Source organism: Cottoperca gobio, chromosome 9, assembly GCF_900634415.1.
Source record: "Cottoperca gobio chromosome 9, fCotGob3.1, whole genome shotgun sequence".
NCBI classification, from domain to species: Eukaryota; Metazoa; Chordata; class Actinopteri; order Perciformes; family Bovichtidae; genus Cottoperca; species Cottoperca gobio.
The window spans coordinates 15,227,936-15,247,110 of record NC_041363.1 but is presented as its reverse complement, the minus strand read 5'-3'; the positions used below and the strand labels follow the sequence as shown (position 1 = coordinate 15,247,110).

Sequence of the window (19,175 nt, the reverse complement as noted above, 5' to 3'; positions counted from 1 at the left end):
GCTGAAAAACTGCAAAGACAGCCCAGATCGACTTTTCAGAACTTGGTCATCTGATGGCCAGCGTGAGCACCAACAGGCACGAAAAGTCCTGCTTCTTCACTTCTGCCTGCTCGGTTCAGTAAGATATCTCCGATCAGGATTTTCACATCACCCAATCATTGAATAATCGGGTCTGTGTCGCTTTCGATTTGAAAATATGTCTTATCTGCCGCTCAGTTCATCATCTGGTCTACTTTCACGGCCACACGCGCTACGTTGCTCAGACTGAGCCAGTGTGTGTGTGTGTGTTTCAAATGGCGGTGAAGCGCCCTCATCCGCCAACAATCCAATCTGCTCCATTATGACCACAGAGAGGACAGCCAGAGAGAAAGACTGCCGGGCCAAACTTCCAAAATAAAACCCTCCAGTGAGGAGCTGCCTGCTGCGCGCTTTATGCGGTTAAGAGCCAAAGGTAAAATTAATAAGAAAATAAACATTTTATTAGCCTTTTCGTATTTGGGAAAACCAAATATGCATAATGTAAAACAATGTCGTAGAACATATTTAAATGTTAAACCAGTTTGGTATGGATGTTTTGGTATAGGCATGCAGTGACTTTTAATTAATTTTTTTACGACAAAAACGCAGAAAACTATCAATAGGTGTCTCTACTTAGACTTTACTGCAGGACTACTATCTTATATTATCAGATCCTATTAACTTTGGACATGTTTGATATAAAAGTGCTTTTTATACACATACGATTATACGTTTTCACAGATCCAAAAGTTTACTGCATTTGGGGCCAAATAAATGTTCTATCAATAGTCTAATATTTTTTTCTTCAGTAGGGGGCAGCTTAAACTGCAGCCAAACTTCTGTCTCCAGGCTGCTGCAGGCTATTTCCCGAAAAACCTAAATGTGTCATTTTAACCTGCATACTTTACACGAATGTGTCAAAGTAGGTAAACCACGATTGGCCACAAAGTTTCTGTTTTTATATGCAAATGACATACATTGCGAAGAACCATGTGCGCGCAGACCAAGGCTATTTTCGGAGAGAGGGGGGGGGGGGGCATGCCTTGCACATGAAGCTTTGCGCCTGCGTATTAATGTAAATAACAAACAACTTGCGTGGAAACAATATAACAGCAGGATAAACAGTAGTCCATACGATCGATATAGATGCAGGTATTTAAAGCTGCAACAAGCTACAGGGCACGTACAGTATGTGTTGCCTATAATCGTCATATTGGAATATAAGTCGTGTAATAGCCTACACAACTAAATAAGGATTCTTTTAAATAACATTGTTTAATTTCTGGGAACATCAGTCAACATACAGCTGCACGTCCTGTTATTGTAAATAAAACTGCAGGGCGTCAGGCGTTTAAGGGGATGACGCTCTCAGCTGTTGCCCTGGTTACCCGGTGCTTTGGCTAGAGACACCGGGGAGGATTGGGCTGAACGGATCGTCCTAATGGTGCAAGTTTTCATTGATCCATAACTTTTTATGGAACTATGTGAACTTTTAACGTGTCAGTCTCTAACTTTCCTATTGATTTACATTAGAAACGTTGTAGAATAATGAATAACCGACCCGTTTTATGTGCACATGAGCACGGGGCTTTCTGAGGTTATGCTTGCAACAGGCTGGTGCTTGCTGCACAAAGTTTAACCAGCGGATCTTCCGTGTGTAATTGTGGCTACTGACTGTGCTCAACATCACCCCAATTAGAGACTGCAGATGGAACAGCAGATGGCTTTAAAAAGAATCACCAGAGTAATTATTATTATTATTGGCATTAATACTATAAAAAAAATATGAAATATTGTCAAAGGGAAAAATGCACGATTTTAGAGAGGCTTATATGGGTGTAACTTTACCAAATAAAGTGACCAAAATATTACTTCCCGTGCTGATGCTGAAGCAGCTTGGTATGAATGGCTGCATCGGTCTGTAAACTGTAGCCTGGGTGGGCTCACGTGGATGTTTCCCTGAAGAAGTGACGCCATAAGAGGATCTCCCAGAATTCAGCTGTCCATAGATTTACACCCTAGACCATCAATTAGTATGGCCAGCCCTGACAAGTGAGAGAAAAACACACCCATCCACCCAGCTGTTGATGCTGCTGTTGCTAATATGTGTTTGCCCAAGTGGACCTTGTGATAGTTTTTCTTTTCAAGATTTGACTTCCAATCGATGATCATCCCAAGGCAAAGACCCATCAGTGTAAACAACATCAATTGCAGCAAAACAGCCAAAGCATCAGGGTTTAATTCTGCATGATAGCGTCCTGCTTTATCTCTGATCACTATACATGTGACACTGTTACATGTTGCAGCCAATAAAGTTGAGTTAACCGTTGTTCTCTAAACTAATAAACAAACTACGTTAGTAGCTTGTAGACCCCAATACATCCACTTCATATAGTAGAACAGGAACCTATAGTATTGAACATGATCAGCTATAAATAGAAACAAAGAAATACTGAAAGACATACTGACAGAGAGGCTGATGAGGCCTGGAGGGGCTATATTTTTCTCTCGACCACAGCACGGATGCACTGTTGACATAATTTGTGATGTCCGGGGAAAGAAATGGAATTGGCATGTCTGTATTGAGCGCAGCTATCCTTGTATATTTATATCCCTGTCTCCTTCTGTACAAGGTCCACAACTTATGGCTCAGAGTCCTAGGGGTGCAGTGCGCATAAAAACATTCAATGAGACAACCAAGGCTGCTCTAATGCAACACACATACTGTAAAATATAACTTGTGTCACAGAGGGAAATACTATAACTGATAACTGAAATATATTTTTAATAAGGTTTACACTTTTTTTCATTAGCTGGCCTTTGACTAGGCTTGGAGCACTTTGTGACATTAATTACCAAACAGAAAGAACCCCACTGGACAACCATTTGTATGTACTAAATGACCCCTGAACATGTCCATGTATTGGTCAGAGGTGGGACAGAGAGCCCTGATTGGAGGAGAGTGGGGGGCGTCCATTGAATTAGTTCCTTTGTTATGGAATACTAATTCCTGTAATTGTCTGCTCTGAGTGATCATATGGACTTATGCTGTATTGAATGTGACAACAGAACAATGCATCTGCCCCACAGACTGATGCCACTGTGACTGCAGTGGAGGGCTGGAATTGGGTCCCCCCCCCCCCCCCCTCCCACACACACAAGCTATCCTCCTCAGCTGCGCCCTCTCTTTGGTGTTAGTTGCTACAGCAGCTATCAAAATGCTTTTAAATAATGTCCTCTCTTATCTTTCATTAGTATGTGTTGTCAATAGGGCACAAGACGACTAATTATTCAAATAATCAAATCACAATCTCAGTCTTGCAAAGAGCAGTTAGGAAATGACTTGCACCTCATCTTTTTTTTGACACATTCATTGGTTTCGTTTTAACGGACACAGACCAAATGCTTCTGTCAACAACTCTGACTTGTCAGTCTGCTGTCATTTTCATCCAAATCCAATAACCCATATTAAAGGATAAAGGCTGTTGATGTTCTTTATACCAGCTGGGCACTAGAGCTTCAAGCAAACATTAGTCAAATTGAAGTAAACAGTGTATTTTTTTGGGACTATTTTCAGCAGGTGAATAAAGTGCGCCAGTGAGTGTTTACAGCAGGGGGACAGTGTATGCAGGATGAATAAAAAACAAAACAGAAACTACACTCTACAGTCCCCAAATTCAATGTAATAAAGGAACATGACATGTCAACCAGTGTAACCATGTAGCTCATCGCAATGGAGGTCTATGGATGATATGAATAATGTATTTAAGGCTTTTGTTACAGGCAAACTATGTTTGTAAGATCAATTCATTGTTGTTGGGATTTACGAATAGTAATATTGGTTTTCAGACTGCGCCGAGCATTGTCGCTTCAGGCACTCTAAATAACAGCCATATTCACATAATTGGTTTTCGGTATACACCATGTCTTTCAATAGAGATGTAGGATCTATTTGTGTTTGGCTGTCTGTTTTTATTTTCCACATAATGAAAGAGTGCCCTTTGTGTCATCCTCTTTAAGTCACCTGTAATGCATTTAGTGCAGTTTCACATCACAAGTGTGGCCATTCACAACTATGTCAGCACCCTGCTGCCTATTGGATTAGGATAAAAGAGATGGCTACAGGCGACACACACACACACACACACACACACACACACACACACACACACACACACACACACACACACACACACACACACACACACACAACTAGCAATAACAACAGCAAATATAAGGCTGGATCACTGTGCCCCTGGTTACATATCGTCTTACAGAGCTGCTGTTAGACTCAAAGGGATTCAAAAATAATGAACACTTCTGAACCAGTATTACAAGTCCCTAACCCTAAATATATATGGCAGCAGGAGGTACGCGGGACGGACACAGTGAAGTGGGGAGGAAATTGAAGTGAATTGGTGAGATTGCATGGGATGAGTAAAATCCACAGAGTATCAGGATGAGAGCCCCACCATGTGCAAAACAACACAATTAAGAGCGACGCTTAGCCTAATCAGTGAATGCATCATGCAAATGATGTTTTTTTTTCAATGCCTACTTTAATCTTGGCTGTTATCGTAGAATACAAATCAGGGACTTAACTCTAATGAAAGGAGGAGAGAGTGAAAAGAGTGAGATGAGACAAAGGTGAAGAAGAGAAATAGCGAAAAAAGGAGGTGATGTAAAAAGCAGAAGTCTGAGAAAGACAGTGAGACAGTCGGTTGCTGTGATAACTGTATTTACTCCTGTGAGGAGGATTGAGAGCCAAGTTTATTCTTTCAAGTCAAACAATTATTGACAAAGCAACTCATCTTCATTGTTGTATCTACTTCTGCAATATTCCTGCACTAACAAAGCATGGTGCTTGATCAATACACAATTCTACACCACCACAAACTAAAGCCTCAGAAAACACAGATATATCGTCAACTAAAACGTAATATTATAAGCAAGGCAACGGTAGTGGTTATTGCAGAATTATAGATTTATATTGTGCAGGTGTTGCTTTAGCATGTCCACCACACCTATTATTTATGAAGATGCACAGAAACAGTGTTTGGAATAATATGTACTCAACAGAAAGCATATTTAGATTTGATTTAATATATAAATGTTTGACGCCGAAAAGCTGTATGTAAACCAACTTGAATAAGGCCGATGTCCAAGAGCAAGAAAACATAAGCTTCATTGAGCAGGGCAAACCTCCGGGACTATATAGGAAATACCTCTGCCAAAGGATTCTTCATATTACATAAGTAAACAATCTGTGCAATACTGCTGATACTATTTCCTCAGGCTGTATAAAGAACACTTTAAACTGAACTGCAGTCATTTGGCATTCTGTTGCACACACACACCAGCACATACCTCTAATACTTGGCATTACTAAGCTTCAATCGGTTGTAAAACACAGAAAGGGAGCCTCACATGTATTTTCAATACACCAGCAGCATCCTGGTGTCTCTATACACATGCATGATATGCTTTCACTGTCTGCATGTTGTTGCAAACTTTGTTTTGATTCTGTAAAAAGGGGTTTCTTCCTTGTGACATCATATCCTAGAGGCCCCTTTTGATTTGGGAAGACAAGAGGCAGTTGGAGGTCTGGTACTCATTCATTCACCCTTCCAAAACATGGCCCGGGAACTTTCCCCACCAAACCCCAGCCTCCATTATGTAGGTCTGTGTGCTAATGGTCCACAGTCTGCAGTCTAAATAAACAGACTTTGAAAATATCTTATCTAAGCAAGTTGCAGCAGAGGCTCCAACACATCCTAGCTGCAAACCCACAGTTACTTCATTGCTATATATTGCCAGTATATTTGTCTTTAGACTGCATTCACATACTTAATTCTTCATTCATTCAGACTGTAACTCTCTACATATTCATCCACTCTGACAGTACCAGTGGTCTTTACCTCCATCGGGATCACAAAGTAATAACATAGGGGCCTAGAAAAACAGGTTCCCATGATGTACATATATGCCATTTAAAAAAAAATGTGATCCACCTTCATTTTTGGACAGTCTGTGTAAGCATGAGCGTGCACACAATACACACAAACATACAATGAGGGTAAATAACTGAAATGAGGACCTACGAGATAGACATCCTGTTTACAGAAAATATCTCTCTCTCTCTCTCTCTCTCTCTCTCTCTCTCTCTCTCTCTCTCTCTCTCTCTCTCTCTCTCTCTCTCTCTCTCTCTCTCTCTCTCTCTCTCTCTCTCTCTCTCTCTCTCTCTCTCTCTCTCTCTCTCTCTCTCTCTCTCTCTCTCTCTCTCTCTCTCATGCACCTAAATTGCACCAATCATGGTCCTATTCTAAATCCACATGTCTATGAAAATGATTGTTGAGACAAAATAGCATTTGATGGAAGTGCTGCTGGGGGACGACGACATACTTTTACCAAAGACTTGTAGTTACCTAGGGGACTAGAACAAAAGATCATCAGTGAGGAACATTATCTTGTCATGCCTTACATACTGTCATCATGAAGCAGGTGGTAATTTTCAGTGGACAAACACAACTTCAATCAATGTGAAGCGAGCATGAATAACTGAGATTGTCTTCTTTTTTAAAAATACAGAAGCCATTATATTTTTCTTGCTTGCCGATGTTATTAAGAGACAGATTGATTTTCAGGTCCAGCTGTGCACCTGATTTACCCACAGTAGAACGCTAAAGAAAACTTTGGATCGGTACTCCTGCTGTGACCAATTCATAACTGTGTTTAAAGATGATTTCTCACATGTCATATCTCTATTGTCATGAAAGCCTTTCACTTGCTAGACAAACAATCAAGGCAGTTAGAAAGGCAGAGCTTTCACTAACCAAACACTGAATCACACAGCTACTACTAGCGCTCCCTGGTGGCCCCACCAGGGAGCGCTAGTAGTAGGATATTCTTTCTTCCTTGCTCACATACAAATGTGGACTCAACTTCTCATGCCAGGGCTGACCTCAGAGGAAAGGAAAGGAAATAAAATACTTTCCACTGCTCACAAGATTTTCAACTTGTGAAAAATGTGCATGAGATACAAAGATGAACGCAGGAAAGAAAGAAGGAACACAAGAAGAAAACGTGACTCACATGCATAGAATATGTTTGTCATTGTGATTACTTAACAGCAATGTACTGGTTATTTAACAGACATTTAATAAAGTGTTGTAAGAGACTGAAATAATGACTCATCACCTCAAGGAAATTCTGTAATTCTGAAACCATTCGTAGATCAAAGTAATTGTGCAACAAATAACAGATGAAAACATTTCAGATCGGGGTAATTCAGCATTTATCAAAAGGCAACATTTCTTAATTGCAAAACATAAAATATTTTAAAAGTAAATACTTTCAATACCTTGTATTATAGTTTAGCTCCAATAGGCAATTCTTTACCTGAATGTTATGTAATCTAACTTTTGTCCAGGAGGGTTGTTGGCACACACTCTTGGGTCAGGTCATTATGAGCCTTAATTAATAAAACATTGAAAAATGTCATATCATTTTTTTTAAACCAAACAGCTGACCACCTGATTAGTTAGAAACTCACCAATTGAAAACCTTTGTAATAAAGTAGCATATATTACCTATTTAAGTAGCATATAGGTGTAATACATTTTTAGATTTGATTTTCTCCATATCGCCCAGCCCTATTTCACACGTGTGGATTTTACCACCTTTTTATTTTGGTTTTCTAGTTCTGCACCTGAGTCTGTTTCTCTGTGTGTTCTTGCTTTTCTGCATTGAACTAGCAGTGCTCCTCCATCCATAAAAACTATTCATATTATAGAGGGGTAACCTTCTGTCCGGCTATTATTCCTTCATATGGCTCTTTCTGTAAATAAGAAAAGGGTCTCTCTCAGTTGTCCTGGATAGACAATATATAGAAACCCATCAAATCTGCTGCTGATCCAGTTAAATAAATCCCACAATCAATGCTCAAATTCTGAGATGTTCAGTGTACAGGTGGGATACATTGTTGTAGTTTGCCAGGATGACGCGGCAATGACGTTTTTGGGTTTCATTTATCTGACAGCCGCAGAAGTTAGATATAACTAGCTACCATAGAGTTTGACTCCAGAACATCTCAGCAACCAGGAAATGCCATCCAGAAGACCTGACAGGGATTCTGCTACTGTGTCCTGCACCTGAAAGAGTGAAACACAAACACATAAATCTCCTCAAACCGATACTGGATCAATATAAGTGCATTGGAGGCCTTTCAGTTGATCAAATATCAGACGATTACCATCCAGGGGTTAGCCAGCTGAGGTAGTCCGAGTCTCTTTGCCATGTCAACACAGGGAGTTCGACATCTGGCCCCGTTTCTGCTGGCAACAGTTTGCAGGTTGGTTATCCTGATCTCTTCCGGTTCTTCTCTGGAGACACAGGAGAGCACCAGCAGAGGCCTGGATGCTGAACCGTCAGCAGAGCTCAGTACAGCCCGAATCTGAGCCACCTCGCACTCCCCCAAACCTATTAAAAACATGTTTGTTCATGCAAATGTTCTGTGCTGATGATTTATATGACAAGGAACAATTTGAAGAAGCTGTAAATAGAAATGTCCTCTTATCACACCTCTCCCAGGCTCTGCATTGGCTACATAGATGAAACCATCTACCACCTGGCACACTTGCTGGACCTGAGGAGCAGGGCTGTAGATTGGATTACCGGAGTCATCTGTTCCTTTAAAAGTAAAGAGTTTATTACTGACGCTCAGCTGCTGCACTCTGGCTCTTTCCCTCTCTGCCCTGCACACACAAACACACAAAGTTTAATGACTGTGGTTGTATTCTCAATATATGCAGAAAAAGATTATAATTGCAACTCACATGTTAATAAAAAAAACCCAATGTGCTTACCTATTGGTAGAGTACAGAGTCAGGATATTAAATTTGTGTTGGTTGTTGAACATATAACTGATCCCAGAGCCAATACCTAAAATTAAAAAAAGGTTGAGTTACGTTCTTGGGGCTTCTCAGCTAACAGTAACTAGTGAGATAACAATTGTGTGCCAATAATGCCACCTAGTGGTGGGCAAATAAACCTACAACAGGTAAGATAATCAATGTGAATTGTATCCTGTTTGAGCATATGTGTGATTGAAATGCATTAATGCAATTTTTGTATTACATCATTACTATAGTTTGGGCAGACAGAAATCTGATTCCAGCTCCCATTAATTTACGAAGAAGCCGGACAACATCAATGTTATCTCACCATTTATCTGTCTGTGAGGAGTGCCCGACACAGGAAGCACATCTGGGGCATTCATGAGCCTTGTGACTAAAGAGACATCCATCTGCTCCATGCCGGGGCCTAACATGGCATAACGTGGTTCAGATGAGGGCACCAGAGACTGAAAAAAGGAGGTCACTAACTCATATGCTGGCCGTGAAGGAAGCCATTGTTGTCTGCAGGATGGGCAGCCTTTTAGGTATCTGTTGGGACAAAACAGTGGTCAAAAACGTTTCTGTTTAACAAATTGTTACCGTCTGATCTTGATACAGGACGACAGAAAAATGTACCCACTCTGACATGTAGTCAAATTTGAATTGCATCCCTTTGTCGTCCCCCTCTTCTCTATCATCCAGGCTCTCATCTTCATTGATTAGTGGTGCATCCAACAACTCCAGTTGGGGCATGCTCACATGATCGATGGAGGGCCAGTATGGCATATCCCTGAGCAGGAAGTATCTCCACAGTAATGGATCTCTTACGATGGCCCTCCAGTACCGGCTGCTGGCTCCCAGGCAGCAGATATCCGCAGGGGACAGAAAGGTCATGATCAGGAACTGTAAGTCCACCTTATAGAGGGAGGATATGATTTGATATGATTTCAACAGAACAAAACAAGAAAAGATGGAGACAGCGAGAAAACGGGGGACCATCACTAACACCAGCAAATCTATTATCAATAAAAATACACAAAAGGATATAAAAAGCCTGGAATTTAAAATGTTACTTTAGCAAATGTACATAAGTATTATTTTGTAGTAAATTCTGTAATAAAGTGAATTAAAACAAGTAGTTGTCTTTCAGAGTTTTATTACAGCTTTTTGTATAAATACAGGGCCATGCCTACATAAGACAAAAGACTTGCAAATTAAGTTAATCAACTTTTATAGATAGATCAGTCTCTCATGCCTCCCAGCAGTGACAAGAAAAAGTGAAAATAGTTTTTAACAGAGACCTTACTGTTTGAACAATACAAGCATTCATAACGAAGTAGGCTTACACCTGGCTGTCTCATTTATCAAAAGTAAAAACTATTCATTACACAGGCAGAATGGTCCTCGTCAGTTATTATAAACTATATTCTTTCATTATTATAGATGCATTAACGAGTAAACAGTATGTTAACGTTGTAGCTGTTGAAAACTGGGGGTAGTTTAATATATTTTAATTCATAATCTGATCATGTTTTGTGTACAATCGTAATCTGCAAGTGTAAACAGACATTGACCTGACCCTCTAATAAGTAGTGGAGTAAGTAGGATGTACCATTAGACAAGTGAGACAAAGTACAAAATCTGTTCTTGAGTGGCCTACACTGCTTGGGAATTTATTTTTTCTGTTTACAATTTGACTCATTAGCTATTGGCAACATTAAACCGGCATATTTCCCTTTAAATCATGTGCCATCTTGTCCATTTAGATTTTTGTTTCATATAATTTCAACACTACCTCAGTTTAACAGATGAATAAACAAAGACATTATTTATATACCGCAATATAATTTCGGACATTACCATGAATGATTTGACTCACCGGTAAACTATCCAGAAATCCCGGTTGTGGCTCTCTTCCAGTTTCTACGCCAACCGTCAACTCGTCTTTAGCAACTTTACCACTGTTTGGAAAGTATGTGTCTCTGAAGCGCCTGAGGCTGCGGATCACAACAGAAGTGTTGGGCTGCTGGATCTTTCCTGCCATGACTTCAGATGTGTGATAATATGCGAATAGCTAGTAAAACATTGTAACATGGACCTAGGGAGAAATAACAACTGATTTGACGTTTACCCGTCCGTCATACTTCCTTGTTGTTGGCGGCAGTGGGGCATTGTGGTTATTGTAGTTCTAAATGTGCAGCTAAATATGCATTAGCAATCTGCAAGTTAAAAGTTGCAACGCAAAATAAACGTGTTTTTCTTAAAACATCGCGCGTGTTTATTGTCAACGAGGACATAAAAAACAGAAAAATGATTTTTGTCCAAACACAGATTCTCTATTAATAGTTATACTATCAAGATTATTGATGTGGCAGAAAAATGGAACTTGCAATAGATGGGAATACAAGTGGTGCATTACAAAGCTGGTATGAACAAATCTGAGCATACTTCAAATAGTCATGAATACATCATTGTCAAACAGTTTTTGAAAACCTCTTTGCCTTTAGTGTGTATATTTTTATACACAAAATATATAATGTATATGCAATTATAATATATTAAAAGCATAACAAAATGGCAACAAAACAATAAATAAAATGTTACTGTGCAATGTCTCATTTCCAGCTGGATTATTTTCAAACTTGTAACAATCTTAAAAAAAGAAAAGAAAAAAAAAAGGTCGATTTTATTAATAACCTTTTTATATTCATATTAATGTTATTATAACACATTCTAAGAGCAAAATAAGTGCCCCGGTCAACAGTCTGGAATCAAGATGATAACTGCTTTTTCAGCAGGACAGGGCAAAAAATTATTCAACAACCTCCTCTGCATCCCCTGCCAGTTTTACACCACCTATCTTATCCTTCCTAACCTCTCTTTCACCTGCTTCGGCCGGGGCCGTTTGGCATGGGATGAGGTTGCCTGTAGATACTGATCCAAAGACTTCTCTTCACATACACTTTCTCCCCATGCCTCCTCTTAACCTTCGACAACATTACACCCCACCTGATGGGTTCCATTTTTATTCGGGGTTGACACACATTTGAATACTGAACTTAGATTTGTGCCTGTGGGCAACTTCAACACAGGAGCAGCTTGGCTCACTGTAAAATACTAAGGATTTCCTTGGCATTCTCTGTATTCCAGCCCTGGCCCTGCAGAGGGCCCTCACAGGCAAGCACGTATTTGTTGAGGATCTGTGTGCCAATGTCCCGAAACTGGAGGCGATCTTCTTTGCGATCCATAGTGTCAGCGCTGCAGTCCTCGTACTTGACTGCCCAGAAACACATTTCCCCGATGTACATCATCGTCAGCAGGTGTGTGTCGGAGAAGATGCCTAGTCAAGAACATAAGCAGGTAGTGAGTATGATCAATAAGTACACTTGAAGATTTTCTTCAACTGAAGAATTATCTTAAAACTGGACTGATAACAACATAACAGTTTTTGTAATTTAAAAAAAGATAACAGAGTATATATTTACCTTCAGATAGGAAGTTTGCAGTAGCAGTGTCATGGAGCACAACCCCATCGTTGAGTTTCACAGAGTTTCTCACCTGCAGCATCCGCATTAGGTAGCGCACCCCTTCCTGAATACACTGGATTCAAATATCAGAGTCAGATGACCATAAATCGTTATCTCAGTATGCCAACAAAACACGTGCGATGCAGTTTTCACCAAAATAAGCTAAATTTGTCTGGCATAATCAGTACCTTAAGGAATGTGTCCTTGTTTTTCTTAATCCACTGTTTTCGTTGATGAAGGGTGTGGCAGTACATGTACAGCAGAGCTCCACGTCTCCAATAGAGGCATTCTAACAGCTCTAGGCCCAACACAGACTGCACCTATTATAAACAAAAGACATGAATAGTCCGGTGAGACAATGACATGGAAGGAAATGTGTGAAAGTGTTTCTTTGCAAAACTATAAACCAAAGGGAATATTAAAGTCTAATAGACCACTTACTGGGAATACATGATAATCAACTAGAAGAAAAAAACATGTACACAACAAGCAAACAAATCCTCTTGAGACACATATTTACACACTTCTTGTGCTGGTGCTAGCCTCCCCGACAAAACTTCTGGCTCGGTCAGGTCTTGCAGCAGCTGCTGGATTTTAAATGGTGAACAGTCCTCAGGGAACTCCTGGTCCACCAGTTTATTCTCTTCATAAAATGTGATATCTAGGATCACCTAAATGATGAAAAAAGAATTATATCCACAACAGACATTAATACAATATGCAAGATAACTGCACCATTTTCAACTTGATGCAAAAACCTGTTTGAGCCTTTTCATTCAGGGTTTAGACCACCATAACGGTCTATAACGTGCCTGTGACTCCAAGATAAACTTGCTTTTAATGTTCCTTGATCTATGCATCTCTTAAGGCTTGGTACCAAGTTAAGTAAGTTGTTTCACATGTTTACTTCCACATTCATAAAGGTGATGATATAAGTTTCCAAAAAGTAAATATTACCCCTATTGGTAAATGTATAGCCTATGGTTTTAAACTCAAAGGCTAAACTGAGGAATCTCTGCAGGTTTACCTTGATAGGGGTAAACTGACAAGTAACCCACAACATTTTTTGTTGATTAATCCAAATCTGAGGATGCTTTTCTCTGTTTAATATAAATAAGTATGTATGATCGTATGTATTTGTGATTTGGACTTCTGGACAGGTGCGCTGGTGCAAACACAAAGGTATGAATATTTGAAGATCACCTTCAGTTCAGGGAAATTGAGATGGCATTTTTCACTATTTTCTGATGTTTTTTAAATTAGAAGATTCATTCAAAACAGTCAGATATTAAATGCCAATGAAAATAATAATTCATTCAGCTCTAGACATTCAAAGAAATGTAATGCAAATACATACCTGTGTGTAATCCTGAAGCACCTTGGAAAGGTTGCTACTCTCCCCTCCTTGCCTGTAATAGCTTTTCAACTTGTCTAGTATGGCAGACGCATTCTGTAAATAGTCATCATCTATGCAAAAACAACATGTTAACATGTTATCAATTACATATCTAAACTGTCTTCAATCAAAATAGTCTTCAACGTTACGCATTTCAGAGTACCGTTATATAAATAGCACTTTATTCGGTTACACATGTTTATAAAAAGCAATTCGAGTGACAGTCCAATAGAACGCGTTTAAACGGTACAAAGTTAATGTGACTATGCGACAACATAGTAACAATACAATCATGGCATGATAACGATCGAACATTTCAAGCGTTTGACAAGGTTTACATTTAATGATGACTTATATAACAAAGGTATATGCCAACATAAAGAAATTGCAACTTCACTTCGGAACTTAACTATCAAGTCTAGTTAATTTACTATAACGCAGCATCGTTTTTCTTGGCAAGCTAAACGTTTATCAACAATAATGCGTTTTAGCTAACGTTAGCGAACTCATGCTACCCGTTATCTCGAACACGCAGATATAATAAACAACAATCAGTCAGCGAGTAAATGCTAATTAAACGTCACTACGTTAACACTTTTCTTCCTCTTAGTCAACTGTAGGACGCGTATTATTTGTCAACATGACACATTTCATCAGACAGCAGCTGTTGTTATAGTTGCAAGCTATGCTAGATACCGTTAGCTATCTTGCTAGTTGGCTAGCTAATAAACTGATCAAGAATGTTAGCTACGCATACGAAGTGCCGAGAATTGCCACAAGACAAACAATATTTAACGTTTTATCGATACCTTGCTTTTCAGCTCTGAGACTGGAACACTTGATGTCTAACTCAAATATCCTTCTCTCCAACTCGAAACCTTGTCGCCTATAGTCGTCGGCCATGACTAAAAAGTATGCGTCACGTGAGCCAGGGATTACTCACGTGCTCATCGAATGTCATGTCTGTTTCCAAGATATCAGTGTTTCTGTGTATGCGCGAGTTGCTTTAAAAACAACGCGTACATTATTGTCATCGCCATTATTTACTGCATTACTTCTTTCATCCTTAACTTTTGAAATAACTTTAACGTTAACGTTAAAGCCTCTTAACTTCGCCGCAGTACTTTGTGATGGTGAAAGGGTTACATTTAAATGAGCTTGCCAAGCCTCTTTGTATCATCCCCCCAGTGTTAGTCCAGCCCACTGGTCCACTCCAATAATTGATGCACCAACCAATGTCATCGTGTTACTGACTTTGGTGCGTGAGCTAGCACTGCTAATAGCCACATTCTGTCAGACTACATCATCTGTCGTCCACCGGCTGGAGCTTTCACTCTGCTCCACGACTCAACCCCGTGTGTAGCTCAAAAAACATGGCGGCCCTCAAAGCTTTGTGCAGAACGGAGAATGTATTCTTCAAACACCTCTCAGGTCCCAGCAGAACCAAATTAAACATCGCTAATCTCCAATTAAGCAAGGTTCGTATTTAACGATTACGTTAATTGGTTGTAAAAATAACAAGGTTGAAATTATATTATTGTAAATGCCTGTGCAAGATTAAAAGGTCATACTATTGAAGATTGCGTTCCCCTTTTCGTCCAACATTTGAGAATAAAGTAAATTAAATGTACATTCTACATATCTTTACAGATTATTGTATTTTTGTTTAAATGTACTTTTCGGTTATATCGTGAATTAACACCAGGCTGCCGGCTAAACTGCTTGAATTCTCAATATGTTTGTAAACCTGGTTCGCAACCACATTACAAAAGTAGTAACTTTCAGTAATGCATACTGTGCACTTGAATTGGGTCCGTGATGTAAACACATAATTTACAGTATTCAAACCTCCAGCATTAAATGCGGCATAGTACATAAAGTGGCCTTGAATAATGTCCATACAGTACGTCCAATGTCAAGGTGTGCGCGTGTGTTGTAGGTGAAATGTTCACAAGTGTTAGCATGGTCCACCCATACCAGCATTGTTTACACACACACACACACACACACACACACACACACACACACACACACACACACACACACACACACACACACACACACCCACATACAATATTTCCATCATGTTTCTCTTATGCCAAAGCCCATAGTCTGGACATTTTCTGTAAATAGTATTAGAATGCTGAAGTGAACATGGCCCCCTTGAGCATTTATTTTCATAGGAATCTGTGTTACTGATGTTACTGTAGTTATTATAGCAACCTGAACCTTCAGACTAGTGGTAAACAATCTGGATAATAGTAAGAACTGACTTTCCATAAATTGATCATGACTTGATGGCTTTCTTCTTGTAATTGAGACAAAACAGATATTACAACAGACAGCTATTGGTTAATTTTGTTAATGAAGCAATACTGCATAACATTGTGTAAATGCTTATTTAATTTCTAGATAAAGGAAACTGATGATTGAGGAGTTGGCTAACATAACAATGCAAAGTGTGGAGTTTCATCCTCTAAGTCTGACCAACGGTGTTCTAAAAAGTTCAGTCTTGAAAAATCAGTCTGTAATATCAAATGTCTGTATTTATACATTTACATTGTAATCGCAATACACACACAGAATCAGCACCATAATACCAAAGAGTCATTAGAATGGCTATTGAGAGAAACATCATGGTTTCAATCCATTGTAGCCATGTTCTGGTAAATGAATGTTGGAAAAACACAACAAAATTACCTGTAAAGTTATTTTAAAAAATTGGTCTTAGCACTACAGGTACAATTTTAGTTGGTCAGTGTTTACACAGCAGATTTCTAACTGTTGTGTTGAGATACTTGGCTGCGGTCTACCCTAAAGCTCTGCTCCTTTTGTTGTAGGATTTGCTCAGCAGTGTTGCTTATCTTTCCCTTCTTCAACTGAATAAACTGGATCAGCTGTTTAAACTGCACAATCAATCAATCTGCCTCCAGGCATTTGTTATGTCCGTGTTAACTAGCAACGTTTTACATTTTTAAACATTATACTGATATTACTGAGTTTCTTTTGGTGGTTGTAGCTCTTTCAAAGTCATAGTGTTTTGTAAAGTTTCATGCACCACTTGTTCTGCTTTTCTTTTACAGACCTGCAGTTGTTACTTCTCTACCTCCAGCAAGAGAAGTTCACAGTTCTACTCAGATTCTACAGAGGCAGTGAAAGATATCCCAGCTGGAGCTACCATTCTTGTCGGCGGTAAAGACAAACAATACTTTCACAAATAGACTCTAATATTGTAGATTAAGATAAGATATAACTTTATTTATCCCGAGGGAAATTCTTGAATTACACACCTTAATGACAGTGCTGGCAAATGACCTCAGTTTTGTAAACTGACTAAAAGTTTGAAAACGTGTTGAACAATGTATGTTCACTGACCACTTAACAGCAAAGTAAGCTTTAACTCTGTCTGGCATGGTGGTTGTTTATTTAGCACACGCGTAGCACACACACATTCCACAGCTCTTTATTTATAGTCAAGTTCAGAGTGACATTGTTAAACTTTTCCATTGTGTCACACCTCTATCGGAGAGGGAAAAAAAACTAACAGAAATCCGCCTCTCAGTATAATATCTGAAACACACAAGTTTCTTGATGCTTGTTGCTTGATCCAATGTTGACAATGTTCTTTGACGTGAAGGTTTTCCTCATTTGTAACGGCTGGAGAAATGATTTAGTTTTTTTCTTTCCAAATATGCCATGTCTCTAATCTACTAGGCGAAGGTTACCACCATAGTTAATCATTTTTCATACTTTTTTCTTGGTTGCTTCCATTTGTTTTTGTTTATTATTTATTTATTTATTTATTTGTTTTTCTGTGTTCAAACACAGGTTTTGGATTATGTGGTATCCCAGAGAATCTAATCAACAGTTTACTGAAGACCGGCATTAATGGTCTCACTGCAGTCAGCAACAATGCAGGGTAAGTGTGTGTGGAGGGGAGGAAGCCCACGTGTACCATACAGGAAGGAAGTATGCGTGCTTTGCTTTGCACACAAGCAGGTGCTTGCATGTAAACATGTGCTTAAATCATGCAGTGTATTCTATGGTGGTGCTTGATTTTGCCTTTACCACCACTCCAAAAACCCAACTTGTGAGTGATGAGTTGATAAAGATGGGTTTGCTTATTTACTTATGTTTGGATTCACATTATAATCTGTACATGCGTCATTTCTGTTCCAGTAGAAGGTGTGCATTAAAACGGTTGAATGAAAATGAAGTGGAATCTGACTCTGGTTGTTGCGATCTTAAATATCCAAAGTCCCCAATGCAAGTGACATTTTGTGATGATAAAAGTTCACAAGGTCAGTGAGTGAGACTATCACCTGGCCCCTGTCACGCCTTCCTGTGTAGCTCTTCAGCTAGTGAACATGGAGTCTTGATTGGAGTCTGTCACTTCATCTTCTTGCACACCTGTTTTAAACTCATATTGGAAAGGTATTGGTGACCTTGTCGTTGTATCCTCAAACCGGAAGTGTTGACCTGGATGGAGAGATGCCCAGAAGTTGGCTTGTGATAAATGATCAATTATTTGCAGGAACAAGGAAAAGTTGTTGCAAGGACTGTCAGTCCTTCAGTGGTCAGGTGATATTGTGTGTGATGTGTTTCTTCGCTTCTAGTGGTCTAGTGGTACCTTCTGGTGCTAGGCAATCAGCTGCTGACCTCAATGCCCTTTATATTATGTATTATGTGATGTTATTGCATACCTTTTTAATATGCAGTATATTAAACTAGAGATGTAGTAATATAATCTGCTAAACACTGCGTTCATAGCTGAATGTTTTTGAATATCTGAATAATGATAATGGTATCCTAGAAAGGAAATCATTTGATTTTCAAGGGAATACAAATTGCAAAAAAAGAGGGATGTAATCTTTATTTAAGGTTACATTTCATAAAGAAAGTTTTAAATACCAGGTCAGAACCAGACAGTACAAGCTACATTATTTTCAGTTATATTAAATAGGATTAAGAAAAGTATTCCCACGCAAGAATGGGTTTTAAAGTTTTCAGAACACATATTAAAGACTTAAATGTAACATTTACCCAGGCACTGACAACTAAGTCACTGCAATCGTCCTAGACATTGTTCAGCATATTGTTTGTGTGTCTTGCCGACTACGAAACAGTCTTTGTCTGGTCAGTTGTCATGCTTCAGTCTTTGTCGTAAGTGTGTCAGAATGTGCTGCCAAACGGTAATCATAGCTTCATTTGAATTGTTTGCATAACAACACTGAAACTTGAGACGGTGACCAAAACCTGATCTTACCTACTTAAACATGTAAAAGATTCTGCAAAATTAATGATTTTCCTCTGACTGCAGATTGTATTTAAAAAAATCAC

At 39.1% G+C, this 19,175-nt stretch overlaps 3 protein-coding genes across 3 annotated transcripts in view; 1 reads left to right on the top strand and 2 right to left on the bottom strand.

The window, feature by feature from the left end:
* Window positions 1-7,216: 7,216 nt before the first annotated feature.
* Window positions 7,217-11,236, bottom strand: fbxo4 (F-box protein 4). The gene is made up of 7 exons (XM_029439239.1): window positions 10,792-11,236; window positions 9,553-9,827; window positions 9,241-9,461; window positions 8,883-8,958; window positions 8,599-8,771; window positions 8,270-8,496; window positions 7,217-8,168 (listed from the first exon to the last, which is right to left on the bottom strand). Exons 1-7 carry the CDS (start codon window positions 10,954-10,956, stop codon window positions 8,076-8,078), a joined length of 1,230 nt encoding a protein of 409 aa, XP_029295099.1. The 5' UTR covers window positions 10,957-11,236; the 3' UTR covers window positions 7,217-8,075.
* Window positions 11,237-11,924: 688 nt separating this feature from the next.
* Window positions 11,925-14,782, bottom strand: rimoc1 (rab7a interacting mon1-ccz1 complex subunit 1). The gene is made up of 6 exons (XM_029439240.1): window positions 14,645-14,782; window positions 13,797-13,906; window positions 12,964-13,110; window positions 12,628-12,759; window positions 12,398-12,512; window positions 11,925-12,252 (listed from the first exon to the last, which is right to left on the bottom strand). Exons 1-6 carry the CDS (start codon window positions 14,736-14,738, stop codon window positions 12,017-12,019), a joined length of 834 nt encoding a protein of 277 aa, XP_029295100.1. The 5' UTR covers window positions 14,739-14,782; the 3' UTR covers window positions 11,925-12,016.
* An 80-nt stretch (window positions 14,783-14,862) lies between these two features.
* Window positions 14,863-19,175, top strand: part of oxct1a (3-oxoacid CoA transferase 1a) — a 44,674-nt gene continuing 40,361 nt past the window's right edge. The window contains exons 1-3 of the mRNA XM_029439238.1: window positions 14,863-15,313; window positions 16,919-17,027; window positions 17,664-17,754. Coding sequence (XP_029295098.1) covers window positions 15,209-15,313; window positions 16,919-17,027; window positions 17,664-17,754 — 305 coding nt within the window. The 5' untranslated portion in view covers window positions 14,863-15,208. The remainder of the gene's footprint in view (window positions 15,314-16,918; window positions 17,028-17,663; window positions 17,755-19,175) is intronic.

Coding starts and splice junctions, on each gene's coding strand:
- fbxo4 (XM_029439239.1), bottom strand. CDS start 10,956: ATGGCAGGAAAGATCCAGCAGCCCAACACTTCTGTTGTGATCCGCAGC. Junction 9,828..10,791: donor GATTTCTGGATAGTTTACCG/GTGAGTCAAATC, acceptor TCCCTCTATAAG/GTGGACTTACAGTTCCTGAT. Junction 8,959..9,240: donor TCCTCACAGACAGATAAATG/GTGAGATAACAT, acceptor TTTTAATTTTAG/GTATTGGCTCTGGGATCAGT.
- rimoc1 (XM_029439240.1), bottom strand. CDS start 14,738: ATGGCCGACGACTATAGGCGACAAGGTTTCGAGTTGGAGAGAAGGATA. Junction 13,907..14,644: donor TCTCAGAGCTGAAAAGCAAG/GTATCGATAAAA, acceptor GTTTTTGCATAG/ATGATGACTATTTACAGAAT. Junction 13,111..13,796: donor TGCTTCAGGATTACACACAG/GTATGTATTTGC, acceptor TTCATCATTTAG/GTGATCCTAGATATCACATT.